Here is a 25,412-nt window from a genome sequence, read left to right on the forward strand (position 1 = left end):
CCTTATAATATGGGACGGAGGGAGTACATAATAAGTGTGCATGGAAAGTCTCAAATCCCAAGTGGAGTGTCAGAGGGCATATTATTGGAAGTCCAATTGTAGTAAATGTAACTTGCAATAAAGGGCATCTAAAACCCAATCATATTTTTCAGCAAACCTTTGCGCGTTGGAATTTGGAAACCATAAAATAGATAGATGCGATATACTGCACGCAAAGAGCTAGTACAAGTACAACAAGAAACAAAGAAAAATAAGCTCATTCAATCAATTACCTACACCTTTCACATACAAGAAGGAACCCGTTCTAACTAAGTTGCTAGCTATATCAATATAGAGTTCAAGCTTAACCATGGAACGATATGAGATAATTAAAGATATTGGATCAGGTAACTTTGGTGTTGCAAAGCTTATAAGGGAAAAATGGAGTGGCGAGTTATATGCTGTCAAGTTCATTGAAAGAGGCTTTAAGGTCCTTTTTTTAACTCCATTTTTTTGGTCTTTCTATGTCTTGCTATATAAATGAACTTTGCATTGTGCTCCATTTATGATGTTTAATTTAATTCCATTTGGTTTTGTAGATTGATGAGCACGTGCAAAGGGAGATTATAAATCATAGGTCCTTGAAGCATCCCAATATTGTTAGATTTAAAGAGGTACATACTTTTTGAAAAACATTTTAAATGAGTTAGGTTCCGGAAGCTCACCGGAGATAAACTTAAAGTTTTAATAGTGTCATTATTATGCATTCTATTTCTTCTGAGAATGTACCATGTGTTATTTTCTTTGAGCTCATGCTTGCATTTTTTATCGCTGTTGAACTAGTGCTTTCTTTTGCTACTTCATACCAACTTTATAAAAGTAATAATGCAATGAGTGCTGTATATACAGTGTCTTTTGCTACTTCATCATGATTCTGTTTTTTACTCTGTTGTATACAGTAGTGCTCAATATTGAATATCATTTAATTTTTTTGTTTTTGTTTTCTCCTTGAAAGGAATTCCAAAAATCTTTGGAAAACTTTTCAATTTATGCCAATACATATGAAATGTCCATTCATTGCAGGTGTTGCTGACTCCAACTCATTTAGCAAGTGATGGAATATGCTGCTGGGGGAGAACTATTTGAAAGAATTTGTACTGCTGGTAGATTCAGCGAGGACGAGGTAGTGTAATTAACTATTTTAGATTCTAGAAAACAGTAATTAGGATTTCATGCAAGTAATATATTAACAAGTGGGAGTACTTTTCTGCTTAAGCAAATATATACTTTACTTCAATAATCAATAGTAATAGTAACATATTTTAGCCATAAATTTTAATATTTTTATGTAACAATTTGTTTCGTCATGGTTTTTTTAATGTTACACATGCACAGTATTAGCATTTCACATTCTACATAATTTCATCTTAAATTCTGATTTTTTTTTTTCTTCTTTCATATAGGCAAGATATTTCTTCCAGCAACTGATTTCTGGAGTCAGCTATTGCCATTCAATGGTATCACTGTTGTTCAATCTGATTTATATTGCTGTTTCAGTCTCACAGCTTTAGCTTAAACTTAAAAGCTATCATTTTCTTGCAGGAAATTTGCCATAGAGATCTTAAGCTAGAAAACACACTTCTAGATGGAAGTTCAGCACCACGACTCAAAATATGTGACTTTGGTTACTCAAAGGCAAGAACTAATTGTCACTAAAATTTCATTTAACATATGTTTCATGTGAAGCACATACACGACATAGGTAATAGTTTAAGAAAATACAAATAATGTAATGTTATTGTGCATTTGATCGATCGGTTAAAAATGAAGAAAAGTGCATGACAAATCTAGTTGTACGTTGTTTGATTTGTCAAACTGTTTTAGGGACGGGATAAACTAGAGACAAGAGGCATGAAATTTTTTGTCCTCACTAAACCGCAACACAACCTTTTATCTCACGTGCGAGTTGTCTAAGATATCAAATAACATGTTGCCGCCAATAATTGATAAAACAAAAATTATTCAATATTATAAAAATTTGTTATTGTGTTGTTCTCATGTCCGTCTCAACCAATTTTGAGGCCTAAAGCAAATTCTAAGAGTGATGTCATTTTAAAATTAGTATATTTTTCAAAACTTATTTTATGTAAATTTTATCTTTCTATCATTTTTCATATGCAAAATTGCTTATTAAATTATCATAATCAATTTTATTTAACAATTCTTTTTCATTGGATAATAAAGTCAACTCATATTTAACGATTATTTTTATTTTTTGCAGTCATCTGTTCTACACTCCCAGCCAAAATCAACTGTAGGAACCCCTGCTTACATTGCACCAGAGGTATTGTCAAGAAGAGAATATGATGGAAAGGTAACTAATTAAATTTAATCAATCTAATCAATCTACACAAGAAAAAAAAATGTAAGCGTGTGGTCTTACTCATTTAGAGATAAAATTTGATCAAAAAATATTCTTATCCTTGAGAGTGATTAGATTGCAGATGTTTGGTCTTGTGGGGTAACTTTGTATGTTATGCTTGTTGGTGCTTATCCTTTTGAAGATCCAGAAGACCCCAAAAACTTCAAAAAAACACTTCAGGTTAGTTGAACAATTAAATACTTACTAGTTGATTTAATTAATTTGCTATGGTACCCCTGGTGTAACTACATAACCAATACGTAATATATTAATTTTTTTCTGGATAATTTTGACAGCGAATTCTTAGTGTCCACTATTCAATTCCAGACTATGTTCGCATTACTCAAGAGTGCAGACATCTTTTATCTAGAATATTTGTTGCCAACCCTGATAAGGTAAAAACAATTTTTTGAGTTTCTTGCCTAACTCAACATTTCAGACTAGTATAGCGTATTCAAAATTTTAAATTGCGGCTGGCCGATCCAGGTTGGTCTAGTTGTTAACGTTCTTTAAATATTGAGGTGTAAGAATCAACTCATCCAAACTTTTCTTATAAAAGACGATAATAAATTGTGGCTCAAGTTGCTAAATAAAAGAAAATTAAATTGTACGACATTAATTTCAAGGGACGTAGATGTTCGTGTCACTTTAATTAATTAATGATGGTTTTAAAATAAATAAAAAATAGCAAAAACTGAGTAGTACATTTTTTTATTGATTTTTGTGATGTTAACTTTTATTATTAATGATGCAGAGAATTACCATACCAGAGATTAAAAAACACCCTTGGTTCTTAAAGAATTTACCACTAGAATTTATGGAGGATGGTGAAAATTGGTCACAAAATGATGAAAATAATTCATCTCAAAGCATAGAAGAAATATTGACTATAATTCAAGAGGCTATGAAAGCAGGGGATGGTCCAAAAGTGGGCGACCAATTTTTTGGTGGAAGTATGGATTTTGATGATTTAGATACAGATGCTGACATCGATGATATTGAAACCAGCGGTGATTTTGTTTGTGCCTTGTGAATGATGATGCTTGCTATTATGCACTTTGTAGACAATTCTTCCTTAAAAGTGGTTTTAAGATAAGATATGTTCTTTTTTCCATCATCCTTAACCATGTAAGGAATCAAACATACAAACAAACAAAGAGGTGTAGTTGAGTGGGTTTTGATTGATTTTACTTTCATTGGAAGTTACTTGTCTTCATCTATGTTTGAGTGGGGAATAATGGGGTGTTGCTGATTTCTTGCTTTATTAATGCTTATGCACTTTGCTAAAAAAAATCAAGTTTGTACGATATGTTCTTATATATATAAGGTTTCTTTAATTAGAATTGTTTTCTTTTTTAGTTTGGTGTGTTTTGTTTTCTTCTACGAAACTATAATGTGATGACAAATTCACAGTTGAGTAATAAACGATCTATCATTGTCATCCTATCAGCATCTCGGATGGAAGCACTAGTTGATAGTGTAATGGGAATGATGCTGATGCATGCACCATGCTACACGGTCGTGAAGTTAACCTTTGAAATTAAAATATTAAAACCTTTCTTTATAACTAAGACTAGGACTGCTTCAAAATATATATATATATATATATATATATATATATATATATATATATATATATAATTAGACTAGGATACACACTATTAAAATTAGTGTTCACTTAACTCAACAATACAAAATCAAATTGAAGGTTTGAAATAATTTATTTTAAAGTCTTATTTAATGCGATACTCTTAACAAATCCTTTTAAGTTGGAGGTGATCCAAATACAACATCAAATTGAAGGTGAGATATAATTCTTTTAAAGTCTTATTTAATGTGATACTCTTGACAAATCTTTTAAGTTGGAGGTGGTCCAAATGGTTTAATAGTGAGTGATCCAATTGATTTTAGATAACTTTGACATCATCTTATAATTTAAATTGATCTAACTAACTCTACAAAATTCTCTTTTAAGGGAATATATATCATAGTTTTTTGAAGGAAGATGTACGTAGACACAAACTTGTTATTGAAAAAAGGCATATACAAAAAATGGTCGACGTTACACCTACAAGGAACGTTGTTTTTTAATTATTGATTCAACTTATTGTCTAGATATCTCTTTACTTAAGTAGTACTTACACTTTTTTAGATCTTAAATCGCGATTGAAACAAATTTTTAGACAACATGAAATAAAATCATGTTTTATCCATATTTTATTGATAAGGGAACAATTTTAGAAGCCCAAATTTGATAATGAATTTGTGAGACCTTTAGTTTTTGATTTAATTGGTTGAGTTGATACAACTATAGTTTGATTTGACGACAAAAAAAATAAGTATAAAAAAAGGTGAAGAAAATATAATGCAAAACAAGAATCCATTGAACCAATTCGATCCAATCGAACTCAATTCAAGTTTAATCGGATTCAACCAAAGTAAAGTGTAACTCTGGTCAACCTTACATATAGATAGATTAGTTTTCGGTTCAATTGGTTCAACTAGCCATTCAACATATTGTTTAAAATCGTAGAGTCAACTCCTTCAAATGACTCTCATTTAAAATATGTTTTGTTTCTTAGGCGTCTAATGACTCTTTTATTATTTAAAAGATAGAAAATGTAACTTCAATTTTTTTAAAAAAAAACATTTTTTGCATAAAAGAATTAAAAAAAATATTTTAATAATTTTTTTCTTCATATATACTATAACTCATAACCAATCAATGGTTAATATTAGACGAGAGACTACTATTTTCACAACATGACATAGTGATGTTCGAAATTTGACTTAAAAAGATGTCTCAAAATATATAATTGAAATTCATGAAAACTCAAAAGCCATAATATAACTCATAACCAATCAATGGTTTAAGATTAGATGAGAGGCTACTTTTTTCACAACGTGACATAATGATGTTCAAAATTTGACTTAAAGAAGATGTCTCAAAATATACACTAATTATAATTCATGAAAACTAAAAAGCCATAATGAGAAGTTGGAGAAAAGGCAATGCCAATATTACTGGACTACACACCTTCATTCGAATTTTAACCGAAGTCTCACAATTGTGTGAGTGAGTTTCAGTAGGGTTTGTCAACTGTAGGGGAAAAAGAGTTTAGGGAAGGAGGAAAATTGCTATTTTCCCTTTCAAAATTGTTCATTCCCTTATCTTAACGGGTGCTAACTTACGTTCGGTATTTTTCAGCATGAGTTATCTCACGCTGTCATTTTTAAGATCGGTTGACCTGATATAAAAAGTAATTGAACCGGTCATAAAAATGACCGCGTTAGTTAACTCCCGCTGAAAAAATGTCGAATGTTAATTAAAATCCGCTGAGACAAGGGAATTCCTAATGATAAATTTTGAAAGGGAGAAGAGTAACGTTCATGTAGTAGTGGGCAGTAGCAGTTGGGTTAGGGCTCAAGAGAGGGAAGTTATACCCCACACCCCTGCATTTATACCTTCACCCCAACATTTGATACAAACTACCAAATTTACCCTTTATAAAAAAAGGAAACACAATCACCCTTTCACTTTTCACCCCACCTTTTTCTGGAAAAAACGCTTCCTCTAGAAAAAAACGCTTTCTGGAAAAACGCTTCCCCTTTCATGTGTTCTCTTAATTCTTGTTGTGTTCTTTTGCTTAATCTTTACTTTTTGTGTGTTTGTTCTCTTAATCGTTTACCGGATTCATTGATTAAGATTTAATGTTTTCTAGGTTTGCGAAGGTCTTCTAGGTTAATGGGTTACCACAATTGTTCACGAAATCGTGTATGGGTTACAGGAATTGATCTCTGAATCATTGATTTCTGGAAAACGTGTTTCGGTTGAAATCCCAGAAAACGTGTGCAAAGTGTACCTGTTGATTCTTCCCAGAATCGTTTCGCAAAGATTTCTGGTTCAGGCTTTTTTTTTTTTTTTTTTACTCAAACATTTTGAAGAAAAGAAACTAAGATGGGAATTATTGCAGTGTTAAAATTGATACCGGGATTAGGAATTATTGTTGATCTTTATTCATATTCTTAAGATCTGACATTTGTTAATTTGTTACAGTATAAGCTCTTGTTATGAGAGGAATGCTTTTAAATATTAGTTCTTGTATAATAAAATCTGATACTATGTTAGTTCTTTTCAATATTAGCTCTTGTGTAGCAATTTGCAAATGAGCAACTCTGATACTTCAAAGTGTTCAAAGTGGCAAGGTTATACAGATAGGGCAAAACAAACCACGATATAATAGTTTGTGCTACAGAATTGAAGATAACCTGAGTAATAGTATTTACTATTTATGCTCTTATTAGACAACCAAACCTTAAAATAAAAAGCAACTATGTTACCTATTTCAACAAAAAGTAAGCTATGTGCATACAAGTGTGTTCTGTAATATGAACTCAACAAGAAAAGACATCTTCCTCTATTAAGAATCACTAACAAGTAGACTTAAATATTTGAATATGCTCAAATACGTTGATTTTTTCGCGTGGGTCATTAGGAAGTACTATAGTTATTAAGCTAGTTTTATTTTTTGGGTTACAAGTTACTAAGCTAGTTTTTTCAAAAAAAAAAAAAAAAGTTACTAACCTAGTTGAATTGACAGTATTTTTATAAAAATAAGAAAACAAAAGAACTTTTAAAAAATTGTGCACCGAAACAGATGATATAAGGTTTCCGGTTGACAATTTTCGGATATACAAATGTATACATTTCGGAAATGTAAATGATGAGTTTTCCGGAAAAAATTCGGAAATGTATCATAGTTTTTTTTTTTTTTTTTTTTTAATATGGAAATGTATCATAGTTGATTCTGGAAAAAATTCAGAAAGGTATTATAAGTGGAATAAATCAAAAATACATAAAGAATATTATGTGGGGTGAATGGAATATGTTAAGTAAGGGTGAAAAATTAATGCGGTTAGATAGTAAAGGGTAAAATTAGAATTTTTGAATATTTGTACGGGTGGAAGTATATGTGTTGGGGTATAGGGTAAAATTTCCTCAAGAGAGAGAGGGAAAAAGCCCAATAACTTTGAAACCGCACGATTTGTCACCAAAACCCTAACCAAAAACCAAAACGCGCCACAACTGCATCATCAAACCAGAGCAACCATGGGTAGAGGAAGGTCACGAACTCAAAGAAAGGACTTTCGTCAAAACAGAGAAAACGTTTGGAAGCGTTCGAAACCAGATCCAGACCCTTCCTTATCCTCCGAAAATTCTCAAACTACTACTCATTGGACTCCTTTCTTGACTCAAAACCCTTCCTTTGATTCTTATTACAAGGAACAGTTAATTGTTGATCCACAAGAATGGGATCAATTCATCGCAGTTCTCCGAACACCATTGCCTGCATCATTTAGAATCAATTCTAGGTAAATAATTAATTTGCACTATCAATATTCACATTCATTTCTAGTTTCTTATTTATTTAAATGAATTTTGTGTTTGTTTGGTTATTGCAGTAGTCAATTTGCTGATGATATTCGTTCCCAATTGGAAAATGATTTCGTGCATTCACTTCGCGCCGAGGTATTAAAAATGATTATGGTGTAACTGTTTTTTTTTTTTTTTTAGTTTGTGTATGTGATTATAATTTATGTGAATTGGTTATTTGTAGGTTGCTGAAGGAGGTGAGACAGAGGCGATTCGGCCTTTGCCCTGGTATCCCGGGAACTTTGCTTGGCATTCAAATTTTTCGCGGATGCAGCTTAGGAAGAATCAAACATTGGAGAGGTGAATGTTTTCTGTTGATATATGAGTTGCATTCGATTGTGTGACATTTATAGAACCAACAAAAGTATTAGGGATATTCCTGCTTTTTTCGCTTCTCGGAGTGTATTAAGAATATCGATCTTGTCACAATTAAGATTTGAATGCATATATTTTGTATGAATGTATTGATGTGTTGTTTTATGACTTAAAAATTTTACCAGTTTGTCACTACTCAGTACTCACCAAATGTTCTTCCCTTCCTTAATATAGGCCTTCCCGCTAAAACAGAATTTTGGATGTTTTTCAGAATACAATTAGACTAGTTACTAGCTACTTGAGTAGTTTTTGTTGTTTATCTCATGAAAATGTTGTTATCTCTAAGTATAATAAGTAATATTTTCTGGGCCTAATTAACTTGTTTATTTGACAATGATAATCTTAGTGTTTTGCTATCCATTGGTTTGAAATGGGAACGGAGTTGACAAGTTGGTTAAAAAGATATCAATATCAGGGGATCTCAGTCAGGATACAGAAATTTTAATACAAATATGCTCTCTCTTCCCAATATTACATGCTTTATTTTTTTCTTTCTTTCTGAAAATAGAATAGTAGCAGACTATTTGGTTATGCATTAAATTGTATGACGATGCAAAACTAGAAACACCATCCTCATGCACGTGCATTGTTTAATTTTCTTTTGTGATCTTATCTACATATACTGCGATTGATCTGTCCTTATTTCTACATGGTATGACTTAGCTCTGGCTTGTTTTCCCCTTTAGAAAATGATTTAGGGATAAGTCATTAATCATTTCTGAAATTGAAGAATATTAAACTAATTTAGCTCTGGCTTATCTACATATACTGTCGATCTTTAGTTTACATATAGCCCTTGAAGTTGGAGGAGTCATTGGGCACAATTGTTCATGCATTTATCTTTATTTCACACTCAGCAGACAAGCTAGACAAACACAGACATCAACATGAATGAACATGATAGTGTCAAACCATTAACTGAAATTAAAATTATCGAACAATGAGTAACTAGTATTACTTTATTATTATGATTGATATTTCAATTGCTGCCTCTGATTCTGCTAAATTCTCAGGTTCCACGAATTTTTAAAGCTAGAAAATGAAATTGGAAATATCACAAGACAGGAAGCTGTTAGTATGGTGAGTCCACTTTATATTCTCTTTCAATCTTCATGATCATACAAAAGGATTTTTTTTTTGTTCTAGTACTCTGAATGGTTCAGTACCCGAAGGTTACTGCTACTTTTTACGTTTTAAGAATGAGTGTTGCTATATATTACAGAGTTTACACAGGAATTGAAAGAAAAGTGAAGAGGCGGGTTTTAAGAAGAAAAATACACACACACACACGCAATGATACTTTAACAGAAATCACGGCTGTTGCGTAGTGATAATCTACGGATCTTAACATGTTCGTGCATTTCGTCGTTGTTTTGTGTTTCGTAAGAATAAGCTTTATCCTTTAAGAATTTATTTATGTCTCTAATGTTTGTTTTTGACATAGGTTCCTCCCCTATTCTTGGATGTGCATTCAGACCATTTTGTACTTGACAGTAAGCTACTTCTGGTGCTCAAAGTATCCTCTGTTTTTTACCAGTCTTGATTCGATTTGCTTAATTTGAAATGCAAGCTTTGTTTTTTCTGACCTTTCATTTTTCTTTGTTTTAGTGTGTGCTGCACCAGGTTCAAAAACATTCCAATTGCTCGAGACTATACACCAATCCACAAAAGCAGGATCACTGCCTGATGGAATGGTTTGTGTCATTTTACTTTTGTGCCATTTTTAATTGCTTTGATTGTCAATTGTTTTTGGACTCAATAGTTTGCTAAAATTATTGGGTAAAACAGCATGCTGCATTTGCAACATTTGCTAACTAGTTTCTTATTTGTAATTAGGTTGTAGCAAATGATCTTGATGTTAAAAGATGTAATCTTCTCATCCATCAAACAAAAAGAATGTCCACAGCCAACCTAATTGTTACTAATCATGAAGCACAACATTTCCCAGGATGCCGTTTAAAAGGGAATTATGAAAGAATGGAGTTAGATCACAATATTCACCAACTGTTATTTGATCGTGTTCTGTGCGATGTCCCGTGTAGTGGAGATGGTACACTTCGTAAGGCACCTGATATGTGGCGGAAATGGTAGTTTCAATTTCTTCTCCAATTCTACTTTCTTTACAACCTAAAATATTTTTTAAGACTTATTTTACTTTCTGCAGGAATTCAGGGATGGGACAAGGGCTTCACAGCCTACAAGTTTTAATTGCTATGCGAGGTACTTTCTGAATATTTTACATATATTTTAGGGCTTGTCGTTGTTAGGCTTTTGTTTTCGTTTCCTTATCTAGTGTTTTCACTGTGCTCAAATTTGTTGGCTTTTTCCAATTAGAAAATTGGTAATAGGCAATGAAGGTTGGCTCACCAATTTGACCTCTTGCTCAAGAAATTTCGATGACTTTGATTTTAATCCTGGCGTCCTCTGCTCGCAGGGGATACAAAATTTTATTGCAAATCTTCCTCGAGGTTGGGGGATTCTGAGTTGTCTTTCCCTTGGAATGATAGCCTCCCCTCATCCTAAAAACTTTGTAATCATTTGAAAGAAAAAGATTGATAATAAGATGACGTAAGTCTAACCTGATAATGGGTTAATTTTGTGCTTTTGTGCATGCTCATAAATTGAACCAAACTAGATTTGTCATAGTTATCTGGCATGGCGAATTGGACATTTAGATTTAGTCACAAAAAGTTAATGGAGACTTTAACTGAGTTATCCTTCTGTTTGAAATTTGTAACCTACCATTGAGTGAAAACTGAAAACCTTTTGTTCTTCCAGATTAATATTGCTCCTTATATGTTTTAAAGGGCACACACTCGTATAATGTTGAATTGAGTGAATACCTTTTGTTCTTCCAGATTAATACCGCTCCTTATATGTTTTAAAGAGCACACACTTGTATAATGTTGAGCCTCAAGGAGTAGAGTGGCAGCTTCTATATGTCATGTTTGTTATGTATCTTCTGAAGCTGAAAAACATTATTTTGCAGCAAGGATTAACTTTGTATTACACTATTATGTTGCTTACATATCTAGGTCTTTTATTGTCTTAAATGAATAGAAATGAATTTGTGAGAGTTATATTGCAGCAACCTCAACAACTATATTGATTATCTCAGGTTTATCTTTACTCAAAATCGGGGGAAGAATGGTTTATTCAACGTGCTCAATGAATCCTATTGAAAATGAAGCTGTGGTTGCAGAGGTAATCTACTTTGAGTGCTCTATACTTTTGTGAAGCCCTGCTAGTTGCAGGCTTGACTCAGAAAAGTGCTTTGGTATATTAAATAAGCTAACCGCTAATTACCTTCGAAGCACGGTATACTAATTTCTTAGGCATAACTGTACCGTGTTCATAAAATTTATGGATGAGCCTTACATACACACTTAGAAAAAATTCAACACGGAGAAATAGGTAGATCTCCGACCCAGTACATGAAAATCTAATAAGGAGCTGTGCTCAATTCCATTTTTCTTTATCCCCTCTTTTACTGTTTTGCAGGTTTTGCGGAGGTGTGGTGAGTCTGTCAAACTTGTTGACGTGTCTAGTGAGCTTCCACAACTTATTCGTCGGCCAGGTCTCAAGAAATGGAAGGTTTGTGTTTTCTGTGTTCGATTGAACATACTCTCTTTTTTTCATTCACCAAACCGAGTTTTGATTTTAATACATTCAATATTAAAAAAACAAATATGCTATTTACCTATACATTCTAAAGTTTTAGTGGATTCCTGGGTTTTCTGGATATCATGTCCTTTAATATTATGCAATGATACAATCTGAAGGATTTTGAAGGAAAATAATGGGTGGTTTCTTTCTTAGTTTCCAATGATTTTTTAATGTAATTGGTGTTTCATATAGGGCAGTAGTTGTGGGTAAAATACCCTGGAGCCTGGTAGTTATGCCTCTTCTGATTCGAGCTTTTGAATATTTTGCTGATTTGCATTTGTTTGGAATGTGTCTTGTTGTAAATAATTCTAATCAAATTCTGACATTCAATCAGTTGGATGCCCATCAATATGCTTACATTAACACATTGATGGTTTAATAAGAAAATAGTTTAAAAAATTTATGAGCATAAAATACTTATATTGATCCAACTTTAGCATGTAACCTCGCACCTGTTGGTTTTGCACTTGATTCAGCTTATGGCTTCAAATATAGAAGGGTCAAGCTTTTCTCATAGCAGTATGCTTTTGATTTTTTATTTTTTTTTAAAGTTGTTTGATTTTTGAGGTGCAGGTATATGACAAGAGCAGTTGGTTTGTCTCTTCCAAAGATGTTCCCAAGTTCCGTAGAAGTGTGATTCTTTCCAGTATGTTTCCTTCTGGCAAATGCTATCAGGATCTTGGCGATAGTAATTGTAATGTTGACATGGAAGATGACATTACTAGTGTGGAAAATGAAAAAACTGAAGATGGTATTGAAGCACTAGAGAATCCTGTGATGGAGGAGTCTGCTGAGGAAGTTTCAGATTTTCCTCTAGAGCATTGCATGAGGATAATGCCTCATGATCAGAACACTGGAGCCTTCTTCATTGCTGTGCTGCAAAAAGTTTCTCCTCTGCCAGGTAGTCTCATATGTAATAACATCCTCTCTCTCTCTCTCTCACACACTAAATAGTCAGGAAATTTTGGTTAATAAGGGAAATAATTCCAAGTTCGTATATATTCATTTTAACTGGACTTTTGCTCATAATAGGTTTTTTTGTTTCCGTTCTTGCAGCTATTCTGGAAAAACCTAGCAAACAGAGTCTTGAGGATGCACAAGCACCGCACATGAATTCATCTGAAACTACACTTGAAGTCGTCAAAGCAGTTCCAGAGGAAAATGTGAATGATAATGTATCCCATACAGATGATTTGGAAGATAGTCCTCTAACACGTGAAGAACGGAATTCTGAGGAAACTGAAGAACCGCATAATGCACAAAACACAGCAGAGAAGGTTCCAGGTAAAAGAAAGCTACAATATCAGGGCAAATGGAGAGGTGTTGACCCTGTTGTCTTTTTTAAAGATGAAGCAATTGTTAACAGTATAAAGAATTTTTATGGAATCGATGAGCGCTTTCCATTTGATGGTCACCTTGTTACACGAAACATTGATAACAGTAATGCAAAAAGAATTTACTATGTCTCCAAGTCAGTCAAGGATATTGTTGCGTTGAACTTCTCGGTTGGTCAGCAACTGAAAATGACCTCGGTTGGCATGAAGATGTTTGTAAGTATACTTTATTCTCATTTTAGAGATATATTGTTGTTTTTGTTAAGACTTTTTTTATTACATGATGGATTTATTTGTCACCCATTTTCCTGATTTGAATAAATAATAATTTGTGTAGACGATAATAATTTCATGAGAGACATTCAGTCAGACTTTGAAGAATTTAATTAAATAGATATTAAAGAAGTCAAAGATAATTATATCTCTTGGCCTCTATTAGAGTTAGATACTAGTACTCCATAGATCATTTAATGAACTTGAGTACTTGTTTTGTTGGCTCAAATTTTAACTGCATGTTGAGTTTTATTGGAAATAAATTATAGTCAAGCATTCATATCTTTTTTTTTTGAGGGAAGCATTCATATCTTATTTTTGACATAATTTGTAAGGATTATGTGTAATATAATAACAAATTAATTTATTTAGAACTGCATCACAAACCTAATTCTTCTATGTGTCATTCTAGCACAGCAACACAATTACACAAATAGCATGCACGTTACAAGGTATTGACACGATCTACAGTACTAAATTAGTTTCGTCAAGGAGTTTGTTAGATAAATCTATTATTATTTGAATGGTATGACAGTCCATGAATGAGTGAGATATAAGTTTTTGTTTGTTTTTTATTACTGCTTGTGAATAACTGGGTGAAATGTACTTTGCCCTTATCTTACAGGAAAGACAAACAGCACGAGAAGGTGGCTCTTCACCATGTGCTTTCCGGATATCATCCGAAGGATTGCCCCTTATTCTTCCATACATAACCAAGCAAATTATACAGGCATCTCCCGAGGACTTCAAGCGTCTTCTGCAGGACAAAGATGTAAAATATTCAGATTTTGCTGATGCCGAGTTTGGTGAAAAGGCAGCAAACTTATTGCCTGGTTGTTGCGTGGTTATTATGGGTAAAGGTATGTATCGGTGATGAAGAAGAAAAGGTTAATCTGTACCCATTGACATTGACATATCTGTTGAGCGGCATTTTCCTTTTCTGCAGGGAATACAGTTGCAACAGAATCCCTCAAAGTTGACGAGTCAACAATAGCAATCGGATGCTGGAGGGGTAGGGCGAGGTTGTCCGTGATGGTCTCTGCAATGGACTGCCAAGAATTGCTTGCAAGACTTTTAATACGTCTAGGCACAGAAAATGGCTCTTCTGGGCAGGTGGACAATTCCTCTAACTATGTTGGAGGTGAAGCACAGGCTGTACAGGAGTTGAACGATAAAAGTGATAATGATTTGAAAGCTGCTGTGAGTTAGAGAGGGACTACTTAACTGATATTTAATACTTTGTTGTTACAGATATTTATGTTATTGCATTTTATGGAAATGGTGATTTTTTCCTTCACCTGGGAAAATTCAATCCTAAATTTATGTGAACCTTGCATTAGTTACTGAGACAGTCCCTGACTCCCTGGTTCTAAGTACTCCTTTGTATTAGTACTCATACTCTAAAGTTTCAATAGTCTGCATAAGTTGTTTTCTGAGAAATTTAACACTCTGTTGTAGCATACTTATTGCATTTACATAAATGCTGATTTTTTCTTTTACCCGTGAATGTTAAATGATAAAATTGTGAACCTCGTCGTTAGTTTCGAAGGCATGCTTTTGAAAGTTTACATACTTTTTTTATGAGAGCCTCTTTTTGAGTTGAGAGGTTCTGTTTAAAGATTATTCTCATTGTACTGTGTATACCAGCTTATTAATGACATAATTGTGATCAAATTCATATATCTAAATTGTTGCTTTTGGGCACAGAAGAGGATGCATATATGTATTGTTGAGCTAATTTTGCTAATTTTGTGTAGCGTTATCAATTTCAGATAAAGTCGTTTTTGGATTTTATAAAGAAGCTTGTCATCTAATTCCATATCTCAGGGATTGCTATATGGCCTTCTCTAACAAATAGCTACATTAGGCTACAGGCACACGAGACATTTTCACACAACATTCTCAGTAAAATCAATTCACTTGAGAAATTTATGAATCATGAATATTATATCGGCAATCTATATTGTAACCTTCATTTGTTGTCCTTCACTTAGGAACCCAAACAAATTAAATTTTAAATGTACAAAAGGAAATTCGCCAAACCTTTCAAAATTTGGTAACAGGGACATTGAACCGTAAGATATACTAAATTGAAACAATTTTTGAAAAAAAAAATAAAATTAGGACTGGCAACACATATTGCTCTTAGCAGGGATTTCCTGTGCAGGACCTGGGATAATAATTTTCTGGCCCAATAAAGATGCTGAGTTCCCATTTCCCTGACTTTCATCAGCAGCTAGGTTCTTCTTGTTGACAATGTTGTAGATTTCTGTCAAAACTGTCATGAAGGATGCTTCAACATTAGTTGCTTGCGATGCTGAGGTCTCTAAGAAAAATAAGCCTTCTTTCTCAGCAAACTCTTTTGCATCCTCCGTGGGTACATCACGCTGGTTCTCAAGATCACTCTTGTTCCCTACAAGAATGATGACTATATTCTTGTCAGCATGGTTACGAAGTTCTTCTAGCCAGCGGGGTATATGATCAAAGGTCTGACGCTTTGTGATATCGTAAACCAACATTGCACCTACAGCACCCCTATAGTATGCACTTGTAACTGCTCTGTATCTGTACCATAAACCATTGAAATATTAGGGAAAATTGCAATTTGGCTTTTTAAATGTACATAGATCTACCATATTCTAACTAATTATGTTATGACCTGATACAAGTTAACCAGAACAAAAAAAGATTGTACAAAAAAAAAATACAAAATGGCTTGGTATTAGACTAGATGATGCCTCAAGCAGAAAGCTACTTGATCTAAAATGTGAAGTTCTGAACTGATAAGAGCAAAACGGCTAATATTTTGCGGCCCCCTTCAAGTGTGAACCATTTGCCTAGAAATTGATCATGGAGCCACATTCTTTGACGCTGTCACAAATATTTCTGTTCATGTGTTGAATATGAAAAATGAGGTTTATATTGTAGTTTAAATTGGAAATAGAATGTAATTATATGTCCTCTCAAGTCCTACAAGTTTCAACATATATTCATTTCTATATGATGTTGTAAACCGTGAATATCAAACATGCATGTGTTCAGAAATCTGGTTTTTTTCTCCTTTAATGTACTAATTATTATTCATGCCATGTAGCTTGAGAATGTAGAGTAAACTTCGGACAGAAAAACAATATGCATGCAGGGGAACATCAGCTTAATTGAAAGTCAACAACAGTTCCATATGAATAATTTATCAACTGGCATTAATTTCAATTCCTGCAAAGTTGATCTATTCACAATATTTTATCACGATAACATAGACAATAGCTTCTGTGCAAATTTAAATCTAATGGGACTATATTTTTTTAATTCCTTTGAGTTTTACAATGCTGCATCATCTATTAAAAAACAAATAAATAAAGCATGAAAGCAAAGGATGATGAGTTATTGCCTCAATTTTATTCCATTGCAGCTTTAGTTTAAAAAAAAAAAACACAACCTGCACTGCAGTAGCAACGCTGGCAATCACGACTTATAAAATTAAAATCATCAACTCTAGGCACAAATAACAATACATTCCTGAGAATTTAAGTATAAAAATTTGTAGGGAAATGTTAACTTGTGCCCTTGGGGCATAAGTTAAGAAATTAAACGTAGAAGGTTTTTCTTGGAACTTGTGCATTCAATGTCTTAAAAGTTGCAAAAGTTATACTTTCAATGCAAAATTTATTTTTAATTTCTATTTTAAGCTTCTTAACTTGTGCCCTAAGGGCACAAGTTAACAAGACCCAAATTTGTATTATTAGTATATTAGGTAGTACTCGCTCTGGTTCTATATATAAGAGAAAGTTAGACCAGTAAAAGTTGATGTATCTAGTTCGTCAACTTTAATTTTCTCTTATATACAGAACCGGAGACATTACTAATTAAAATAAAAAACACACTAAGGTTGCTTAATTGTAAATTAACCGTAAAATATTATAGCTACAATATATTTTCGCTTTATGAATTGGACTTTTTCTAATGTGCCCAAGTAAGATAGTTTTGCACTATGCAGAGGTGTGTTTTTCATGATTAGATCGATAAGTTCCAATATATTTCATTTGATTAAATTGTGAATTTTATTGATTGAACTACGAAAACCAACTAGTATGCAAGAAACTAGCATGTGAATATTATTGAACAGAATTTTCTTCAATTCATTTTCCTTTTAGTCAAGCTCCAATTAAACTATGATTCAATATAACCAAAGTCCAGTAATCGATCCTTATCTACCAGTACGATCAGATCACACAGAAACGATGCAGATCAAGTATGGTAATAACAGATTCAAGTAAAAGAGTATATATGAAACTACAGAAAACGTGTTAGTTAGTTAGTTAGTTATGGAGAGAGAAAAGAGAGTACCGTTCTTGACCAGCAGTATCCCAGATCTGAGCCTTAACAGTCTTATGATCGATGACCAAAGTCCTTGTCTGAAATTCAACTCCGATGGTGGACTTTGAGTCCAAGCTGAATTCATTCCTAGAAAATCTAGCCAGTATCTGTGATTTTCCCACCGCTGAATCACCTATTAGCACCACCTTGAACACGTAGTCTATCCTCTGGTTTGCATCTCCATAACCTCCTCCACTTGCCATGATCACTTCTCACAACGATGATAATAACTTTTTTCTTAGTTTTATAGTGTTTCACTTTCTGGTTTTGTGTTTCTTTTGCTTCAAGGTTAAAACTAGTAAAGGAGGTAGATATTTATTTAAGAATAATAATAATAGTTGGATTGATCTTAGACCATATACAATGGGAAAATTTTTTCAATACCCTTCAACACCCACTTTTTCAATTCCCAACACTCCACATCATTTTCTCTCTCTTAATTCAACACCCATTCAATTTTTATCACTCCAATGGTAAATATTCAACACCCTACCCCACCACTTTTTATTTCTTATTCTTATTTAATTTTTGTTTTTATAATTACATAAAATTATAATTATCGATTTAAATTAAATTAAAATAATACAATTAATTTTTTTTAAAAACAATATTTATTGAAATATTTTTTTTTCTTAACTTAAAATGCAATACAACAAACTAAGCACGCGACACACAAATAGCTTAAAATGCAAGACAACAAACAAGCACACAAAACACAACTAATTTATTTATTCTGATACAAATCATCTTCAATCACGAAACATTCCAAACTTTGTCCATATGTGCTTCACGAGATCTGCTTGCAATTCGTGATGAACATTTGGATCACGCAACTCGGATCTAGCACGCACATGATTTGCAAAGGTGGGTAACACCTCGGTCGAGTATGGTTGCGGTGTACTAGATTCACTTCCCTCAGATTGCTCAAAATCGGTCCAACGTTGAGCATATGTATCTCTTTCATCTTCAACAATCATATTATGTAATATGATGCATGTCCTCATGATGATACCCAAATCGGCTATGTCCCACAAGCGAGCTGGTTCACGGATGATTTTAAATCGAGCTTGAAGCACTCCAAAAGCACGTTCGATGTCCTTTCGACAGCTCTCCTGTTGTTTTGCAAATAACTTATCGGGTTCACTTTGAGGAAGTCTAATTGATTTGACGAAAGTTGGATAAGAAGGGTAGATACCATCAGCTAGATAGTATGTCATATTATAGGGACGTTGATTCACAAAGAAATTCACCCTTGGAGTCTTTCCCTGTTCCACATCATCAAACACCGGTGATCGATCTAGAACGTTGATATCGTTCAACGTTCCTGGACATCCAAAAAAGGCATGCCAGATCCATAGATCATGAGATGCAACTGCTTCAAGAATAACTGTGGTGGTTCCCTTATCCCCCCTAGTAAATTGACCTTCCCATGCTTTAGGACAATTTTTCCACTCCCAGTGCATGCAGTCAATACTCCCGATCATCCCTGGGAACCCCCGCATTTCACTAACATGGAGTATTCTTTGAAGGTCATCTTGGGTTGGTGCTCTCAAGTACACATGCTCATACAATCGTATGATTCCTTTACAGAATCTACGTAAGCACTCCAATGCTGTAGTACCTCCAATTTTAATGTATTCATCGACCGCATCTGCTGCCACACCATATGCTAACATTCGCATTGCTGTGGTACATTTTGCTAAGGGTGATATACCTTCTTTGTTGATGGCATCAACTCGTTGGGTGAAGTAGTTGTCACTACTTGAAAGGTCTCCAACGATTCGAAGGAAAACATGTTTTTGCATCCGAAACCGACGACGAAACATTGCATCGTCATATGTAGGCTCATTGGCAAAGTAGTCGTCAATGAGTCTTTGGTTAGCTGCTGCATGATCTCTATTTAAATATTTTCTTCTACCAGATCCACTACCGGATCCACTACCTTCCTCTAGTTTTTTTCGACGCTGAATAAATCGGTTGACCATATAAGTGTCTTCAGCATCACGTTTTTGGAAGTAGGCTTTCATATCAAAACCAAAAGGATCCATTGATAGTGTTTGGAAGTAGATATTGGAAGTGGATATGAATGTAATTTGAGAAAGGAAATAGTTTAAACAATATTGAAGTGGCAAATAGGTTTGGAAGTAGATATGAATGTTATTCAAGTCCCTATATATAAGAAAATAGTTGAAGCAATACCATGGGCTACGAATACCATGGGCTAGGAATACCATGGGCTATGAATACCATGGGCTATGAATACCACGGGACAAATTATTTAAAGCATAGTAAACGCATAGTAAAGCATAGTAAAGTCACGGGACAAATTATTTAAAGCATAGTAAAAGCATAGTAAAGCATAGTAAAGTCACGGGACAAATTATTTAAAGCAACACTGACAATTATTTAAAGCAACATTGAGGACTAAACAACACCGACAATTATTTAAAGCAACATTGAGGACTAGAGAACACTGACAATTATTTAAAGTAAACATTGGGGACTAGACAACACTGACAATTTTGACCGAATACAAACAAATATTAGTGAAATTAATTTCCAAACAGCTCACGCTCCAAGTTTTCCAACATTTTTTTTTTCCTGTCATCGAGATGCTCTTGAGAACTTAACTTCATGTACAAGTCCATTTTCTTCAATCTGTTTTTCTCCTGTTGCACTGCAGTGTACTTTTCCATTTTTTCGGTGTACTCTTTAAATTGTTCCATCTCTTGCACCTTCATTTCTTTGAATTGAACCCACTCGTCTTCCACCTCCTTCAAGCCAGCGTCATTGCTTTTCTTTTTTCCTTTTTTTTTAGCTGCCTCCCTTCCCATTGGACGAGCACTAGATCCTACAGAGTCCTCGTGAGATCTCTTAGATCCACTACTACCTGAGCCAACATTTCCTCCCACTTGACTGCCTCCTACTTGACTGCCATAACGTGGTTGATCACGAAGAGCGCGCCATTCTTCCTTTAAAGTAAATTTACCATTCTTCCCACATGCATATATTTCCTGGGCTTTTGCCAAAACATCATCTTCCGACCAACCGCTTGCTTGCTGACGCTTAGCGGTATCATAAGCACCAACCCATTTATTTATTAATTTGCTCATATAATTAAAACGGTTTCGGCATGCAATGACATCGCGTGGAGAATCGAATGAGCAATGCTCATTACAATACTCAGTAATTTTACCCCAATATGATTCACTTGTCTGGTTTCTCCCGACAACACTGGATGTTCCATATTTTATCCACCCACTAATTAACACCAAATTTTGTTCAGTGTTCCATGATGGTTGGGGGTTTTTTTTGCTCTTAGGAGTTGTATCCTCTGGAGTGACTTCATTGTCTCTTGTCATTTCTCCAACACTCTGAAAATTTTCATTCATCATCGGCATATAACCATTAAATGGGGGTGTTTGAGATGGATATCCCATCATAGATCTAGAATATGGATGAAAGTTGTTTGGAACAGAGGATGAGTGATTGAAATTTGAGGCAAAACCAAAATTAGGCATGTTTTGAGGATTTTGGTTGAGAAATTGATTTGGGTTTTGAGGATATTGGTTGGGAAATTGATTTGGGTTTTGAGGATGTTGGTTGAGAAATTGATTTGGGTGTTGATAATTGTTGGGATTTTGGTAGCTAAATGGGTAATCAGAAGAATTTTGGGTGTTGAATTGATTGTTATTGGGATCCATTTCACTAATCAAAGACTAAAACTTTAAAAGAAAGACTAATAATGAGATTAAGAGAGTGAAAAACTCGATTTTTTTTCTGTGTCCAAATGAAATGATCCAAGTCTCTATTTATAGAGAAAAAAAAATCACGAATTTTGGTAAAAAAAAAAAAAATAAATTTATTTGCAATGAAATAATTGAGTCCAAATTATTAAGAAGATAAAAATCCAAGCAGCCAATCAACGCAAGCCACGTGGCATTATCTTTACCCCTTCCCTTTCTCTCACCGCGTGCCTCTGCTTCTCACCCTCCCTGTCGGCGCGTGACGTGCACGCGCCAGTTTCAGCCATTCCCGCTCGGCCACGTGGCAGTTCGCACAGTATTTCAACTTACTGAATTTTTTCATCCTCTCTTTCCTCTGCATAATATTCAATAGGGCATTGCAATGGTTTCAATAGGTTGAATTGTTTTTCAACAAGCTCATTGTAAGTGGTCTTATGATGGGTGAGAGAGACACTTTTCTGTAATTGGCTTTCTGATTTTTTTATTATTTTGTTGTTCTCTGTTGTTATGTATTCTTGATTAAATGTTTTTTTTTTTTTTTGAGCAACTTGATTAAATGTTATTTCTACTTTATTTATTACTTATTATAGATTTATAGTATAATTTGTTTCGGTGGATGAACATGCACGGAGGGGTATGGAAACAGACAGGTGTTTTTACGCGCCAATGACAATTGCCAAGCTGGCATCTGGCTTGTTGTTTAGATTTTAGGGTGAAAAAAAACGAAAAGTGGCGCAAGAGTGTTGGGTGTTTCTAACCGAAAAATATGATTGTGGTGGGAGAGACATCATGTTCTCGTTTTAATGATAAATTAATTAATGCGATCAAGAATTAATAAATGTTTGTTTAGTTGGTGAAAGATTCTCCGTGAGATCAACTCAGTTGATAAAGGACAGTGCATAATATATGCAGGTTTCGAGGTTTGAATCTCGAACACCACAAAAAAAATTAGTAAAAGATTGACTCACATATAAGGTTGTGGGTTATGGTGTGTTTGGATAGAAGGTTTAAGAGGGGAAATGAGGGTAGGGTTTACTTTTCTTTTTTAAATTATGGATATTATAAAATGATTTTTAGAAAATTTAATTAACAACATGATAAATGATCATATAATACTTCAAAAATACAAAATTTATTTTAAAAAAAACATTTTATATTGTTCGTAAGAGGAATGCTAGCAACACTCTCTTTTGAGCACTCTCTCTAGCACTCACTCTTTTATTGGGTGAAATCAATGTATGACCCACCACTTTATGTGGGTTCCATTTCCAAAGTGTAGGTCCCACATTGATTTCACCCAATAAAAGAGTGAGTGCTAAAGAGAGTGTTCAAAAGAGAGTGTTGCTAGCATTTCTCTTGTTCGTAATTTAAAAAATAAAAGCGAGTCTTCCCCTCCCTTTCCCTCCTAAACTCTCAATCCAAACACACCCTTAAAGTCTATCCTAGTCTTCAGAGCCCATGAAAAATTTGATTGTGATCGTCAAATCAAAAAGTGTCCCCGTGTTTTGGAAGAAAAAAAAAATGTGTCCATTGTGAAGTTGTGATTAGAGGTGGAAATACATTAGATTGATAGATGGTGCCTACGAACGAGCCTACTTTAGATCCAGGTTAGGCCTGAATTTTATTTTTATTTTTATTTTTATTTTTAAATAGATCAGCTAAGCCTTTTCAAGGAAATATTACTTTAAAAATTGTGTTTTACTTTTTGTTTCAAAACAAAATTCTTCAAACCAAAATTGCTCTTTACTTGAGATAGACAAGTCGGACTTCAGGCCGTAAAAAAATCATTTAGACCATACAGGTCGTCTATTTAAGTAAACATAAATATTTTTTTCCAAAGTTATTCTTATTATATTAGATTTTACGTACACTTCATGTAAACATTTTTTTTTTTACGAAAGCTTGGGTCCGTTTGGTTCGAGTGTTTTGGAGGGGAGGGGAGATTTTTAATTTGAAGTGTTTGGTTCAATTTTTAGAAGGGGAGGGGAGGGGAGGGGAGCAAATCTTTTTAAAATTTTATTGTATTGACATAATTATCCTTAAATTAATTTCAAATCTCAATATTAACCTTGTAACAACTTTTATTATTATTAGATTAGATTAGATTATATTATTTTTGTAACAATCTTAATTATTATTATTATTATTATTATTATTATTATTATTATTATTATTATTATTATTATTATTATTATTATTATTATTATTATTATTATTATTAGGTTATCTTATTCTTGTAACAATTATTATTATTATTTTGTTATATTTTTCTTGTAACAACTTTTATTATTATATAATCTACCACTCTTATTTATTACATGTACAAACCGCTCTTACTACTACTTTGTTGTTGTCAACGACTGCTTGAGACTTCCTCCAAAGTGAATTGTGAGTAATTTCATCATCTCATTGTCTATATCGTAGTATTATTAATTACATCGTTATTGATTCGCTACTTTATTATCCTTGTTTAATCGTTATTGTTGTTGGAACTTTATTGTTTAAATTGTTGCTTTATCCTTACGGTGGCTTGATTGTTTCATAGTGTGTTTTTTCTTATAGTATTGATCCATTCATTTGAGAGTATTTTTTTTTTCCAGTTTTCAAATCGTTGAAGTCTTTTTTTTTTTTGTTAATGAAATCGTTGAAGTTTTATTATTATTATTATTATTATTATTTTATTTTAATTCAGCTTATTATTACTTGTTGTTGCTTGTTTTTTTCTTTCATGGTCAATTCACCTATCCATGTCTTGTTGTGTAAAATCTTGACCGGAATTTTTTTTTTTCACTGCACAACCTTACTATTGCCGGATTAGCTGAATATAACTCGTAATCATTGAATCAAATTGAAAATGAAATTCACTAAATACGCACATAGTTTTAAAAAATAAAATAATTTACCATGAGAAGAGAAATATACAAATCAAAATTTGCATAAAATAGCTACAGCCTACAGGCAAACGAACAGTAAAAACTCGGGACATGTTTACAGTTCACATGTTCCCCACTTAAAACCTCTCTCAAGCATCCAGGCCATTTATTATTATTTTTTTTAAAGGCTGATGCTGGCTATTGAACTTGTTCCTGTTGGCACACTACATTATCCATCCTCAATGCTGTGCATTATTTTTATTGATACTTATTGTTGTTGGCAGGGCCGTCCCTAAGAATTCGGAGGCTCGGCTCTGGGAATGAAAAGAGGCCAGTAATAAAATCAAAACGTATTTTTTTTAAAAGAGCAATGTTCTATTTATATTTTTTAAAAGATAAATATAAGGTGCCGTATATATGCGGTATACCCAAAGGTGAAAATTACTACCGTATACATGAGGAACCCTCACCTAACATCAAAAGCAAGAGGACCTAATTCTAATAGGCCTAAAAGGCTAAAATAAGGGGGACAAAAAATGGCTGGGGGTATTAAAAAAAATTGGAGGGCAGTAGTACTAGTGGGTATTAATTTTTTTTTTGAGGCCCATGGCTGAGGGAGGCCCAGCTCTGTTGAGCTGTTTGCACCCCCTCAGGGCCGGGCCTGGTTGTTGGAGTATCAGATACAGCTTATATAAAATGCAAATCTTCACTTCTAGCTAAAATAGGATAATCACAACCTAGTAGTGTTTTTTCACTGTTAATTCACCGATCCTGCATGTCTTGCTGTGTAAAATCTTGGCTTTATTTTTCTGTACATTAATCTATATGCTTTGTTTCATTTTTTTTTCTTCCATATATCTATACATTAATCATAATTTTTTTTTCTTTCTTTTTTACGTTCTGCTTTTCTTTCTATATGCTTTGTTTCATTTT

At 33.5% G+C, this 25,412-nt stretch overlaps 3 protein-coding genes across 3 annotated transcripts; 2 read left to right on the forward strand and 1 right to left on the reverse strand.

Moving 5' to 3' along the window:
- The first annotated feature begins 258 nt into the window (after positions 1-258).
- SNRK2.7 (SNF1-related protein kinase 2.7) lies at positions 259-3,744 on the forward strand. Its single transcript, XM_085705415.1, is given in 10 exon segments — positions 259-469; positions 579-653; positions 1,063-1,088; positions 1,090-1,162; positions 1,443-1,496; positions 1,582-1,674; positions 2,261-2,353; positions 2,477-2,581; positions 2,698-2,796; positions 3,156-3,744. Coding segments are annotated over 10 exon segments (1,080 nt in total). The 5' UTR covers positions 259-349; the 3' UTR covers positions 3,498-3,744.
- A 3,739-nt stretch (positions 3,745-7,483) lies between these two features.
- On the forward strand, positions 7,484-14,982 carry LOC146933621 (S-adenosyl-L-methionine-dependent methyltransferases superfamily protein). Its single transcript, XM_085705426.1, has 14 exons — positions 7,484-7,774; positions 7,865-7,931; positions 8,020-8,135; positions 9,224-9,290; positions 9,655-9,703; positions 9,819-9,904; positions 10,047-10,297; positions 10,375-10,430; positions 11,329-11,414; positions 11,712-11,804; positions 12,450-12,777; positions 12,933-13,426; positions 14,109-14,343; positions 14,430-14,982. Exons 1-14 carry the CDS (start codon positions 7,512-7,514, stop codon positions 14,690-14,692), a joined length of 2,454 nt encoding a protein of 817 aa, XP_085561552.1. The 5' UTR covers positions 7,484-7,511; the 3' UTR covers positions 14,693-14,982.
- Positions 14,983-15,369: 387 nt separating this feature from the next.
- RABA4B (RAB GTPase homolog A4B) lies at positions 15,370-18,145 on the reverse strand. The gene is made up of 2 exons (XM_085705427.1): positions 17,831-18,145; positions 15,370-16,048 (listed from the first exon to the last, which is right to left on the reverse strand). Exons 1-2 carry the CDS (start codon positions 18,061-18,063, stop codon positions 15,604-15,606), a joined length of 678 nt encoding a protein of 225 aa, XP_085561553.1. The 5' UTR covers positions 18,064-18,145; the 3' UTR covers positions 15,370-15,603.
- Positions 18,146-25,412: the final 7,267 nt, after the last annotated feature.

Source organism: Medicago sativa, chromosome 4, assembly GCF_051527215.1.
Source record: "Medicago sativa cultivar Bolivia chromosome 4, Bolivia_mono, whole genome shotgun sequence".
In the NCBI taxonomy this organism is placed as follows: domain Eukaryota; kingdom Viridiplantae; phylum Streptophyta; class Magnoliopsida; order Fabales; family Fabaceae; genus Medicago; species Medicago sativa.